The sequence below is a fragment of the Rattus norvegicus genome, chromosome 1 (genome assembly GCF_036323735.1).
Source record: "Rattus norvegicus strain BN/NHsdMcwi chromosome 1, GRCr8, whole genome shotgun sequence".
Classification (NCBI taxonomy): domain Eukaryota; kingdom Metazoa; phylum Chordata; class Mammalia; order Rodentia; family Muridae; genus Rattus; species Rattus norvegicus.
In genome coordinates, this window is record NC_086019.1 from 102,286,443 (window position 1) to 102,301,208 (window position 14,766).

The window sequence follows — 14,766 nt, forward strand, 5'->3', positions numbered from 1 at the left end:
GGTGGTTACTTATCACCGAGGAGCTACGCCTGCTCCTAAACCGTTCATCTGAGGGTCTGTTAGATCTTTGTAGACAAGTCAGAATGTCTTCCTTCTCAGATCCTAACTTTAGAAAAGTGTATATTGATTACTGATAACAAAACAAATTTTGTAGTTACTTTAATCTCATTCACTCGGTAATGACCAAACCAATGGCTATAAGAGGAAATGTTAATTTTCATTTCAGAGTCTGATAACTTTCAAAGACGTGGCTATAGAGTTTTCCCAGGAGGAGTGGGAATGCCTGGACTCTGCACAGAGGACTTTGTATAGAGATGTCATGTTGGAGATCTACAGCATCCTGGTCTCTGTGGGTGAGAATAGTTTTCTTCTGTGATTTCTATTTGGTGCTACAGTGTCTATCAAGTGTGTTTACTATTTGTATCTGTTGATTGTCTGAGTCACAGCTCTCAGTCTGTCCTAGACAGTGGTGATTGTCTTTTTTTTTTTTAATAGAAACATTTGAAATCACTCTACCTTTTGTTTACATTTAGTAAAATCCTCCAATTTATATGTATCTGACATTTGGTAGCACAAAAGAGTTGATTTTAACAGCTGTGTTTTTTTTCATGTGGGAATTTAAAGGAGAATAAATATATACAAAATCTTAAATGTATTGATTTCAGAAAAGTCTAAAATATGTTTCAGGAAGTAACAATTAGGAAGTCATTTGTGGATCTTCCATTCTGTTTCCTCTTATTCAGTGTGTACAGTCCAGTGGTTGAGACACAACTTCATTGAACATAATGTAAAATGATGTCATTTGCCTCTTCTAATACACAGGCCTTTCGGTATCAAAACCAGAGCTACTCACCTGTCTTGAACAAAAGGAAGAACTCTCCTTTGCAAAAGACATAGAACCAGGTAATTTGGAATGAATCAATGTCTTGTGGCAATTCTAATTCAAGTAGTAATCCTAACTTGTAGAGATATTAGCCTATCACCTTTCTAGATGATACTTATATAATGTATCCAGACTGTAATACACAATGGAATTAAATTGTTTATTTCTCATTTTATCCAAATGGTGTTGAGTTAAAATATAATATTGTAGTACCAATTTGGCAATGTTTGTGGGTTTATTGTTTTTTTACTACATGCTGTATTTTTCTGCAGTGAGCCAGTACAGATATGTTTGCTTAAATTCTTACTTATATATTTTTAATTTTATGTAACACAATTTCTCATTTATTGTCTCCTCTCACCATGTTCCTGTCCACTTGCCCTCACCCACACTGACCCATCATCACGATTTCTCTCTTATGTGCATTCTTCCTCTTTCTCAAAAATGAAAACAAGACTGAAAAATCATAAAAGACCAAAGATTTGGATTTCTGTTGGTCAAATGCTCTTGCACATGAGGCATTCTCGGAAATGTGGTTAATATACCCGATTTCATTCCACTGAAGAATAATTTTTCCCCTTTCACAGAATCTGTGAATTTCAAATACGTGTTTGGCTAGTGGTAGGAGTTTTTGCTTGTTTTCCCTTTTGAGCTGTGAGCTTCTCATTCCTGAGCTTGTACAGGTCTTGTGTATGCCATAGTCTCAGTGAGTATATGTGGTCATTAGTCCTGATGTGTCTGGAAAATGCTTTTTCTTTACAGTTATCCAGCACCTCTTACCTTTATAGTCTTTCTGATTCCTCTTATGCATGGGCCCTAAATCCTTGATTGAAGGGTTGGGATAATGACTGCTTGTATAGGTCTGAGTGCTCTAACATATTTCATTCTCTGCATATTGTCTGGCTGTGGGTGGTTATGTTAACCTTTGCTGATGAGGGTTGAGGGATGCACAGATCTGTGTGTATAATGGCCTGTCAGTAGGATTCTTTGCCATGTTCATTTAGCAGAATTCTAGTATCTGGTACATAGGGCCTATGAGCACTCTAGTCTCAGGTTCTTGGTCTCATCAACAGTATCATGTATCTGTTTCTACTCACCTAGGTATCTTTAGACCATGTCTGAGGGTTTGAATAAGTATAGCTCTCATTGGCTCATGTATTCCAATGCTTAGTCATCAGGGCATAGCCATACTTGAGAAGGATTAGGAGGTGTGGCCTTTTTGGAGGAAATGTGTCACTGGGGATGGGCTTTGAGACTTCAAATGCCCAAGCCAGGACTAGTGTCACTCTCACAGCTGCCTTTGAATCCATATGTAGAATTCTTAGCTTCTTTGGAATCATACCTGCTGATATGCCACCATGTTCCCTGCCTTGATAGTTGACTAAATTTCTCACACTGTAAAGAATCCCTGCTTAAATGCTTTCCTAATAAGAGTTACTGTGTTCATAGTAACACTTCATTTCAATAGAACAATAAGCAAAACAGAAATTGGTGCCAAGAATGGGTTATAGGCCTACCCATGCTGCTTGTTGGTGGAATGTAGACTTTGGGGTCTGGATTAGGAAAGTATTTGAATTTGATATGCAGGGCCTAGTTGGTCATACCAGCAGGAGCATGGAACACGTGGTACTAAGAGGAACATAGATTATGATCTCCTGGCTCAAGAGGTGTCTGAGAAGCATATTAGTAAGTTCTATAGAGACAGTTACTGTTATATTTTGGTCAAGAATATGTCTACTCTATGCCCTTGTCCTAAGATCTCTCTGAGGGTGAATTATAGAACTTTGACTTAATGGCAAGAGCAGAGGAGATTTCAAGACAGCCTAGAATTTGTGGTCACTGTAATGCATAGCAATAATGAAGGTGAGAGGCCTGAGCAAGGAAAAATAATAAATGTACATTAGATGAGAAAGGGAGCACCAGGAAATGTAGATGAGAAAGGGAGCACCAGGAAATGTAATGGTGCTAAGTCATAGCCTCATGCTAAAAAAGGGAGGGTGGGAATGATGACTTCCGACTTGTGAAACTGAGTTAAAGAAATGATTAAGCAGCGAAAGCAAAAAGCTGATGAAAATTTATTTGAACAAGAGGCCAAGTTCCAGCTCTAGCAAGCAAAAGAATGTGGCAGTTTGGGCCATGTGATGCTGGCTTTAGAGACAATGATACAAAAAAGGCAGTCTGGAATCCCCCTTCATGGTTAGGAAAAGCTACTGAGGTCTGGTATGTGCTAGGGGTGTCTCTACATGGAGACCCCTCAGAGAAGCCTTTGCATGAAACTGTAGAGTTGAAGGCTGTGATGTGTTGGAGACTCCAAGATATTGGAGATGCTAGAGTTGTGGACTACCTGCTGAAGAGAGCTGCAGACTTATTGTGGAACTAGGCTCAGAGAGAAACGTGTTGCAGTCAACAAAGCTAAAAGATTTAGAATTCTGAATAGTGGATTATCATCAGATGTGGGAATGTATAATTTGGAGTTTTCCCTGCTTGTATTCATTCCTTTTTAGGTCCAGTATTCCTCATTATGATCCCCTTCTTCCCTTTTGGAATGGTATTATATATATAACATATGTATATTATATATATGTATATATAATGTATAATATATAATTTATATATTATATATATTGTGCCATTGATTGTTGAAAGTATGTGATTTGCATTTGAGTTTGATTTCACAGCAGGTTACAGTTAAGAAATTGCCACAAGTCTCAGAAAAGAGTTTGATCTTTGGACTTTTAAACATTGTTGATATTTTTACAGATGATAGGGACTCTGGAGATTGGACTGACTGCCATTATGATAGTAAAAGTTATGTTTTTCACATTATGATAGGCTTACAAGCCAATGGGGACTAATGATTGTCATTTGAATAAGAATGGCCCCAAAGTCTCTTATATTTGAATGCTACAGTCATCTGAGGTAGTCTCAATTGAGGGTATGTCCTCATCAAAATGACTGGTTGTTATGTTTATGAGAATTTGTGTGGATTGATGATTGACATTGGAAGGCTCTTCCACTGTAGGTAGTAATATCCATGCAGCTGACTACACCTGTGAGAGCTTTATCTTAGTGAAATCATGTGAAGTGGGAAAACCTGTTTTTTTTTTTTTTTTTTTTTTTTTGGAGCTGGGGACCGAACCCAGGGCCTTGCGCTTCCTAGGTAAGCGCTCTACCACTGAGCTAAATCCCCAGCCCCAAACCTGGTTCTTTTGATGTGGGAAGATCTACTTTTAATTTGGGCTACATGTATTTTATGGACTGGTTTTGAAAGCTTTATGAGTTTTTGTTTTTTTTTTTTTTAAGATTTAGTTACTTTTATTTATACGAGTACACTGCAGCTGTCTTCAGACACACACCAGAAGAGTGCATGGGATCCCATTACAAATGGTTGTGACAGCACATATGAAACCCAAGAAGTATGACCAAAATGCGAATGCTTCACTCCTTCTTTAAAAGAGGACCTTTCCTCTCTGCCCTGCTCCTAAGATGTCTTCTCTCTGCCTGGTGACTAATTACCATGAGAGCAGACATCTTCAGTGTATGATAGACACATGACAAAAGAGTACCAGAGACAGAAGAGAGCCATAGTATGCCAATAACTCTCAAAGATAATGGAGAGACTCGTTTGTATCAGGAAGCTTTCTTAAGAATCATCAAGGAAACAGAGTTGGTGAGAGAACTTCCTCCTGGAGGTCTGGGCAGTGATAAACGTTTTGTTGAGTCTTTTATATGATGCTCTTAAGGTTTGTGTGAAACGAAAATTGTAGAGGAGAAAGTTTGTGAACATATTTAATGTTTTAGGGTGGGGCCGGAGAGATGGCTCAGTGGTTAATAGCACTGACTGCCCTTCCAAAGGTCCGGAGTTTAATTCCAGCAACCACACAGTGGCTCACAGTTATCTGTAATGGGACTTGATGCCCTTTTCTGGTGTGTCTGAAGACAACTATAGTGTACTCATATAAATAAAATAAAATCTCTTTATTGTTTTAGAGTTCCTTTAATGAATCACTTCAGCATGAACTAATTTCTGTGATATGGGGTCTTTCCAGCAAGTTGCAATGAGGCCATATTGGATTATAGTGGACTGATGGGCAGGGTGGGTGGACAAAAGCACTTGCTCCCAAGTTTGATGACCTAAGTTGAGTTTTGGGGACTTCCATGGTAGAAGAAGAGAACCAGCTCCTGTAAGAGTTCCTCCAACTGCCAAATGCATACTGTGGCACACACACACAACGCACACCTCCACATTCACATAAATTAAATGTCTTAAAAGAAGGAAATTGTATGCTTGGGAGATGGTTTAGAAAATGCTTGTTTCACAGAATGAGCAACTTCAGATGGGATTCCCTAGAACATTATAAATGCCAGCCCCAGTAGCACATGTCTATAATCTCAGCATTACTCCTGTGAAGCAAGTAGACGTGAGATAAGAGAATCTCCAAAAGGCGGAGGGCTAGCTATCCTGGTGCAACAAATAACAAGAAAGATCCTGCCTCTAGCAAGGTAAAATGTGGATGTTGTCTTCTGCCACACACACCATGGCATACCTACACACTCATGTATGAATATTGTACATGCATGTATAAAATTAAATATTTTTAAAACAGAAATTTGGATTTAGATTCCCGTGGGGCAGAGAGGACATGAAGACTAAGCAGAGGCTGGGGGAATGTATGTACAATCCAGAGGAAGAGACTGTGGTAACCACCAGGACCAACACCTGAGGAAGTGTCTCTCTCATGGCCTCCAGAAGGAGCCAATTTAGCAATCCCTTTATTTTGAATTCTGGCATATTTTTTATACAGATGTCAATGAATTAGGAATGGTAGGTAATAAGTCAGGGAATATATGTGGAGTAATTCAAATCCCATCGCTTTAGTTCAACAATCAGAACTAAATGCTATTATCATGGTTCTATTGAAATGTTCCAGAATATAGTAATATAATTCTGACTCCCAAAATGCAGGTGTTCTTTTGCATATATGAACTGGTGAATACTTGGGATGATTCAGAATTAACTTTGTTATTTATACAACTACAATAGGGTGTTGATTCTAACTTTAGGAGTCTGACCTGGAGTAGTTTATTTTTAGGTTCAGTTAAGCACAGTAAAATTTGTGAACACTTTCCTAGTTAAAATTAATCTGTTCAATCCTGTGTGACTAATAAATACAAGAGGTAAATATAGATCATATGTAATTATATTGAGCTCTTTGTAAAGTAAGTGGGTCACTGTGATGGTTTGTATATGCTTGGCCCAGGGAGTGGCACTATTAGTAGGTGTGGCCTTGTTGGAGTAGGTGTATCCCTGTGAGTGTGGGCTTAAGACCCTCACCCTAGCTGCCTGGAAGTCAGTCTTCTATCAGCAGCCTTCAGATGACGCAGAACTCTCAGTTCTGCCTGTACCATGCCTGCCTGGATGCTGCCATGCTCCTACCTTGATAATGGCCTGCACCTCTGAACCTTTAAGCCAGCCCCAATTAAATTTTGTCTTTGTAAGTGTTGCCTTAGTCATGGTGTCTGTTCACAGCAGTAAAACCCTTCCATAAGGATGGGTTCTATAGACTTATTGAGAACAGGATGCTTATAATAAAAGTAGGACCCCTTGGTTTTATCCATAAGACTGCAGATATCACAAGGCTATTTACCTCCTCTTCCACCAGCCTTCTAGGTGGATAACAAATTATACATTCCTTTCTTTGAAGGAACAACCTGTGTATATAACAGTGAAATTTCCCCTAGTCCTTATCTATGAGCAGAAAGATCTCCTTGCCTCCTATATATCCCCCCTTTTTTAGTTTTTAAAGAGAAAATTGTGGTTTTAATAGAGGCTAAGGTTGAATACATTGCCTGCAGGGCTAGTCTTTGTAGGCAAATGTAATAGAATTATGTGAACATCTAATAGAACCAAGGAAAGGGAATAGCTGTCTTAAGCCCAATAGTTACTCAAAGGTCACTTGAAAGATTTTATCTCTTGATGGAGGTCATTAATTTGGTGATCAATAGTATGAAAGAAATCTAACACATTAAAATAACTCATGCCAGAAAATTATAGACAACCAAGATTATACTTGAACAAGTAATCAATATTAACTCTTTTTTTTAAAAAAAAAAAGATAGTTCTTACTTTGCCCATGTCTTTGGTACTTTCTGCTAATGTATTTGATTTTAGTCTTTTTATTAATTCTACAGTCATAATTCATTTTGTATTAGTATATAGATAATCACTCCTGGAATTGATAACTTAAAAAAAAATAAAAACAATCCTTGGCATTTGAAAACAACATCATACTATTTCCTATTACACAAATGCCCCCCACCCCTGACTCAAAAAAAAATGGAGTTTTCATTGACAAGCTGAGTATTAACATGTAATGTAGTCAGTAAATGTGAGAGCTTGGTTTTGTGTCCTTGATGTCTTCCAGGACACCTACTTGTTCTTCCTCTTAGGTTGTATCCTCTTTACAGACTTGTCTCTTCATATGCTTTCTTCGTCTGGTGATCTTCAGGCAGGTGTCATGGTTGCAGGCATTAGAGCAGGTGCCATCTGGGACTTTGTTTTCTGAGAAGGCACAAATATTGTATCTCCCTGATGCTTGATTATTTTCTTTTTCTTTTTTTTTTCTGGAGCTGGGGACCGAACCCAGGGCCTTGTGATTGCTAGGCAAGTGCTCTACTCATTGATTATTTTCTAACCTTCCATCTCTAATATTTTAAACTGTGTCTCCTTTAGTGTAAAAAGGTTTTGGGCAACGGCAAACATCAGTCTTCACTGTGAATGAATTTGACACTGAGATGGCCAAATGCAGCCCAGGGTGTGGTGATCTGGGCGAGCGTGTATGCCCTCTTCTTATCTTTATAATTTGTTGTTTAAGTATTAGACAGGATGCTAATTCCGATGTTACTTAGGAATCATAGGAAGATGGGCGTCTTGGCTGGGAAGCCTCCATTGTTTTTACAGTAGCATTTGTGCCTCTGAGGTCATGTAACAGTCAAAATACATGTTTGGCTTTACATGAATTACAAAAATAGGGAAATTTCAAGGACTGCTGAAATTTCTATATAGGCTGGTTGTAATTATTTTCATACTAGAAGTTGGGCCTGTTTTAATATTTAATATTTCCTCATGAAGGGATTGCTAATCATTCCATACTGGGTCATGCCCACTGAGAGGAACCCATGTTATTTCTCTCTCATCTTTGCAAATCTCCTTGGTGATGGAACTAGCCACTTGTCTTAAAAATATTTTTGTTCTTACCTTCAATGAGGACCCTGCCCTGCACTTTGGGTGCCCGTTGCAGGAGTCTCTGCAACCACCTAGGCTCGTAGAATAATGGTCTAGGGTAAGGAAGAAGGCAGCTTGGTTCATGCACAACTAAGAGCTGGTGTTGATTCAAACTTTGTTGGCCTGACCCTGAATAATTTTTTAGGCACAACAAAATCCAGTGACCTTTTTGCTTGTAATAATTAACTATATCCCGTGTACACAATAAATCTTTAGACATGACAACATCAAAACTCTTCATAAAACACATGTGACATCCTCCATAAAGATGGGTTCTGTAGGTTGACTTCTTGTGGTACCTCCCATAAAAATAGGTTTTACATAGATAGATAGATAGATAGATAGATAGATAGATAGATAGATAGATAGATGATAGATAGATAGATAGATAGATAGATAGATAGATAGATAATAGATAGATAGACAGACAGACAGACAAGCTTGAGGGGAGGATCCTTGGCCTTGGCCACACAACACAGACTTCATCAGGCTGTTATCCACATCTTCTCTCCCAATGTTATGGGTTCATAACAAGTTATGTGCCCCACCCCCCATTTAAAGGAACAATTCTATGTGTTGAACATTTCAGTTTTCCCTAATGCCAATCTCTGAACACAAACATCTTTAATCTCTTACACAGTAAGAGGGACACACACTTAAGACAAAAAGCTCAGAATCACCTCAATAGACAGAGAAATGATCTTTGAAAAAATACAGCATCCTTTCATGATAAATGTCTGTAAGATATTAGGGAAATGAGTATCATATCTACACATTATTATATTATTATATATTATTATAATATTATATTATAGAAAATGTAGATTCAAGTAATTCTAAATGAAGCAAACCTCAAAGTGACTCTGTAAAATCAGGAATCAACAAGGATGACCATTTTGTTCACACCCATCTAACACAAGGAACAAACCATGTTGTCCACCCTGTACATCCCTGACTTCTACTCTGTCGAACTCTGAACTATTGGCCTAAAACAACTTGGGGGAGTTTTAGAGGATAGATATTGGGAAGGGAAAAAGAGTGAAATCCTCCTGTTTTTCAGGTAGTGATTATATAAAAAAATTTTTTTAATGAGGTTTCCCATGCTTGCTACTGGGGTTATTAACAGTCTATGGTTCTTTTGGGGACTATTGTTAGTCCAAGTGACATAAGTTTATATATCTCACATATGTACTGTATAGAATTTCACACAAATATAAACCAAAACATAATAATATAACATATTATGTTATATAATATATAATAGTAAAGTATATATTTAAATTAAATTATATATATATATAATAGGATAAAAATATTTACTTGAGGGACTGTCAGACAATCTCATTTTCATTCTGTGTTGACTTCCCTACTTCCAGAAATGAAGTCTCTTCCCATTTTTTTGTTTCCAATTCATATCATCTGTATGTCTTGTCCTAGCCAAAGAACTAAATAAATAATAACTGCTATGAGATGGAAAATTAGCCTCTCTCAGGGCTGGGCCCTGTTATTAGTTGTTTAATACAGAGTGGCCAGCCCTGAATGTATATTTATATAAGCTACAAAGACTTACTAAAAGATTTTATTAGAATATTTATGCATACGTGTGTTTGTGTGTATGTGTGTGTGTGTGTAAAAGAACCTGATAATAAAAGAGGAGGGTATTTTGAAGATAACACTAGGTAGAGTTGCATGGAGGATGTTTGGGATAAGCTCTAGGCAGGATGGGAAGGGGAAAGAAATATAGTTCTCTTTCAGTTAAAATTATATTTAAATAATATGCATATTTACAGATATACTCTCTGCTTTCTTATATGTTATTTTGAAATTGAGTGTGGTTGAAAATTGTAATTTGTACACCAAAGGGCTTTTCTTGTTTTTTTGTTTTTTGTTTTTAAAGTCTAGGTATCTGAAAAAAAAAGGACTGTCCTAAAAATTAGTACTATTTGGAGATTTTGATACTTGTGTCTTGGCGTCCACTAAATTCTGTGGCCTTGTAGCTCTTATTTGTTTACATATTCTCTTTGTTTTCTTACTTACTCATTGTTTTCAAGTGTAGTGCATAAAATGACATGTTCTGAAAAGTATGGCTTAATCTGCAACTACGATTCAATTCAAGAATAACCATATAGTGTATTTATTCATTTTTTATTATTTTCCTTGTGTGTTTAGAAATCTATTTTGTGTTCAATATCATAATTCACTTTCAAAGTGAAGAGACTGTTTTTATTATCAAGTAATAATTTCACTTTTCATTGTGACACAATTCTGTATGAATTGTCTGCTGCACTACAGAATTAAGGCCAGCACTTCCATTTATTACAAATTGTATGATATGTTTCCATGTGATATCCTCCTGCATCTGTCATGCTGAGCACATTTGTTTCCTGATAGTACAAGAGTTGAAGGTTGGGTAGGATCATCTTGGCACAGTTCTTGTATCTGTGTACTTTATTGCATCGTGTTTCTGTGTTATTTTCATGTAAGTCCACAAAGTGAGTAAATGATTTTCTTTCATTTCTTCCAGCCCGGTCTTGCTTTCATAACAAGGAACTGTTCAAAATAGAGAGCCAACAGGAATCTGTCCAGAGAGAAGGATCGGGAAAATGTGGAAGGAACAGCCTTGGAGAGCTACATGTAAGGAAGTTCTGGGAAGGTAGAGGTGACAGTGAAGAGCATGAATTCTGTGAGGGTGGAAATGATCTGTAAGCAACACCCACTGCTGACATTCCTGACAGGGGAGATAAAGAAACGCAGTCTCGCAGTCTCGCAGTCTCGGGGTTGGGGATTTAGCTCAGCGGTAGAGCACTTGCCTAGTGAGCGCAAGGCCCTGGGTTCAGTCCCCAGCTCCGAAAAAAAAGAACCAAAAAAAAAAAAAAAAAAAAAAGTCTAGACAGATGGCTCAACAGTTAAGAACACTGGCTGTGGGGTTGGGGATTTAGCTCAGTGGTAGAGCGCTTGCCTAGGAAGTGCAAGGCCCTGGGTTCAGTCCCCAGCTCCGAAAAAAAGAAAAAAGAAAAAGAAAAAAAAAAGAAAGAAAGAAAAGAAACGCAGTCTCCTCCTGACACAGCTCACTCTGGGCCACTTCCACACTCACAGTTGAAGGCTCCTCTAGGAAAATGTTCACATCCATTTTTGAAACATAACTTTACTCTTCATGGAAGTGTGAATACACGGAGAAGTAACATATAGGGGTGTACATATGAGCCTTTGAGATATGTTTATGCTGTATGGGATTAAGCAGTATTTCAACATTCTGTGAAGAAGGGATTAATATCACAGACAAACACATACAATATTATCACAGTGAAATGTATTCGACTGAAAATTCTCTACAACTTCCTTAACAGGTAAATCTACCTTATGACAGAGACTGCACTGTAAATCAACATAAGACTGTGTATGTGAATCCAGTAGGACATGAAAGACATCATCAGATGAGTATTTCTGAATATCCCCACAGATATCATGAAGATAATAAAGGCCTTACCATGAAGCTGGATAATAAACACAAGAATCAGTTTACAGAGATTACTTACCAAGGTAATGACGTCTGGGATATCTATAAACATGATAAAACTCCTAGTGATGATCAGATAAATACTTGTTTTCTGGAGAATTGTTACAATAATGATGGATGTAGGGTTGTCTCTGGTCAGTGCACACAGTCACCTTGGCACCAGCAGAACTATAGCCAAGAGAAGCTATCCACGAGCAATCAGCAGGGTAAAATTTTAAATCAGTCCTCAAATTGTAGTCATTGTACTGAAATTAGGGCTGGCGGAGAAGTTAACAGACAGAGATATGATAAGTACAGCAGAGTCTGTATCAAATCATCAAGCATTGATTGGGATAAGGTAAATAATATTCAAAGAAAACCATGCCTGTTTATGGGAAGTGATAAATCCTTCGATTTCTATTTAAATATGACTCAAAATGATTCAAGCCACACTAGAGAGAAACCTCAGAAATACAAAGTGTATAGACCAGAGTTTACCCCTCCTTTGAAACTTATTGGGAATCCAAGATCATTTGTTCAACAAAAATATAGGAAATCTGGGAAGTGCTTCAGGAGTTCCTCCGGCCTCACTAGAATTAAGATGCTTCAAGCTGGCGAGACACCATGCAAATTTACAGAATGTGGAAAGTCCTTTTCTCAGTTCTCAAGCCACAGAGAAAATTATACAATCCATAATGGAGAAAAACCTTATAAATGTAAAATATGTAAAAGGTCTTTTACCACGGGCTCATATCTGCAAGCTCATCAGAGAATCCACACTGGCGAGAAACCATACAGATGTAAAGAATGTGACAAGTCCTTTACTCATGGCTACTCTCTTCAAGTCCATCTAAGGCTTCATACTGGAGAGAAACCTTACAAATGTACAGATTGTGGCAGGTCTTTTGCTGAGGGGTCAACTCTTAAATCCCACCACAGAATCCATACTGGAGAGAAACCCTACAAATGTAAAGAATGTGGAAAGTCCTTTGCCAAACGATCAAATCTTCAAGCTCATAGCAGAATTCATACTGGAGATAAGCCTTACAAATGTATGGATTGTGGTAAGTCCTTTACCAGCAGCTCATGTCTTCGAACACATTACAAAACCCACACTGGAGAGAAATCTTATAAATGTAAAGAATGTGGCAAGTCCTTTACCCAGTACTCCCATCTTCAAACCCACTACCGAATCCATACTGGAGAGAAACCTTATATATGTACAGATTGTGGTAAGTCCTTTTCTAATAGCTATTCTCTTCAAAGGCATCACAAAACCCATACGGGAGAGAAGTCTTATAAATGTAAAGAATGTGGCAAGTCCTTTTCCCAGGGCTCACATCTTCAAGCCCACCACAGAATACACAGTAGAAAGAAACCTTGCAAGTGTAAAGAATGTGGCAAGTCTTTTGCAGAGGGTTCAACTCTTAAAACCCACCACAGAATCCATACTGGAGAGAAACCCTACAAATGTAACGAATGTGGCAAATGTTTTACTGAGGGCTCAACCCTTAAAGCCCACCACAGAATCCATACTGGAGAGAAACCTTACAAATGTAGAGAATGTGGCAAATCTTTTACCATGGCCTCAGCTCTTAAAATTCATTACAGAATCCACACTGGAGAGAAACCTTACAAGTGTACAGATTGTGGCAAGTCTTTTACCCAGCACTCACATCTTCAAAGACACTGCAGAATCCATACAGGAGAGAAACCTTACAAATGCAAAGAATGTGGCAAGTCTTTTGCTGAGGGCTCATCTCTCCAAAAACACCATAGAATCCATTCATAAGAGAACCTTTACGGATGTAAAGAATGTTTGAAATTTATTTATTACCCGATTTACAGATCTTAATGATCATCCTGGAATCCATATTGGAAATAAACTTTACAAATGTAAAGAATGTTTTGAATACATCACCACAGGCTGTAAATTTAGAACACATAAAATTTAAGCATGAGACATCTGACACACTGTTCACCCAAGAAAAAAATGTTCTTTAAAATATGAAGTATGGGTAGAAGCCTTTAACCAATGTTCAACCCTTACTCAATATCAGAGTCACACCAAGAAGCCCTACACTGGTATGAATTTGAAAACATTTTACCCAGAAGTGCATCTATAATTCTCTCTGGTGGTTTGACTGAAAATGGCCTGTATAGACATATAGGGAGTGATATTATTAGAGGGTGTGGCTGTGTTGGCGTAGGTGGTTTTTTTGTTGGAAGAAGTCACTGGGGGTGGATGTTGAGGTTACACTCTTTCTTACTGCCTCCTTTTACTCCATGAAAAAACTCTCATCTCCCTCTCCAGCACTATGTCTGCCTGTATACCACCATGCTTCCCACATGCAGATAATTGACAAAACCTCTAAAACTGTAAGTTTGCCCTGTAATATTTTCCTTTATAGGAGTTACTCTGGTTATGCTGTCTCTCACAGCAATAGAAATCCTAAATAAATACCATATCCACTAACCAATTTCTTTGAAAACAGTTTACATGTGTACTAATGTTTCATACAGAATTATTCTGGAATCAATTACTAAAAATGGTATAGAAGTCACGTTACACTTGACTAAACTAGTAATAACTTAAAACCTAAAGACTTGTAACAGTAATATTTCTAATAACCATCTAAAACCCAGACTGTTGCATATTTGTACATTTCAGTGGAACAGGATATTTTAATTTATATGATATACCTTTGATGTAAAAGATTATTGTATCGATTAAATTTGAGCTTTAAATGTATGTTACAGATTATTTATAATATTAAATTAACTTCCTCATCTCAATACTAATGAATAAATTAGAGCTTGTGTTTGTTTACTGCTGCCTTGGGGTAATGAGTATCTATTTTATACTGGGAAGGTATCATTAATGTTAGCCACTTTATGAGTGATAATTCTAACAAAAACATGTGACAAAAGTACAATGGGCAATTGGGGGCTTTTTAGGGATGTGCGATGGAGTGAATGTGGTGTTAAGGTGAACACCACAGCACAAGTGATCTGGTAGTGGACATAGGAAAGAGGGTTCCTGAGGGAAGTAAATACAGGAGGAAGGAGGGTCACATTATAAAAAAAAAAAATGCCTGAAAC

At 37.6% G+C, this 14,766-nt stretch overlaps 1 protein-coding gene across 1 annotated transcript in view; it reads left to right on the forward strand.

Annotated features, from left to right (window-relative positions):
• Zfp141 (zinc finger protein 141) overlaps positions 1-14,469 on the forward strand; it is a 33,718-nt gene extending 19,249 nt beyond the window's left edge. The window contains exons 3-6 of the mRNA NM_001408793.1: positions 227-353; positions 823-903; positions 10,693-10,802; positions 11,516-14,469. Of these exons, the coding sequence (NP_001395722.1) occupies positions 227-353; positions 823-903; positions 10,693-10,802; positions 11,516-13,456 (2,259 nt within the window). The 3' untranslated portion in view covers positions 13,457-14,469. The remainder of the gene's footprint in view (positions 1-226; positions 354-822; positions 904-10,692; positions 10,803-11,515) is intronic.
• Positions 14,470-14,766: the final 297 nt, after the last annotated feature.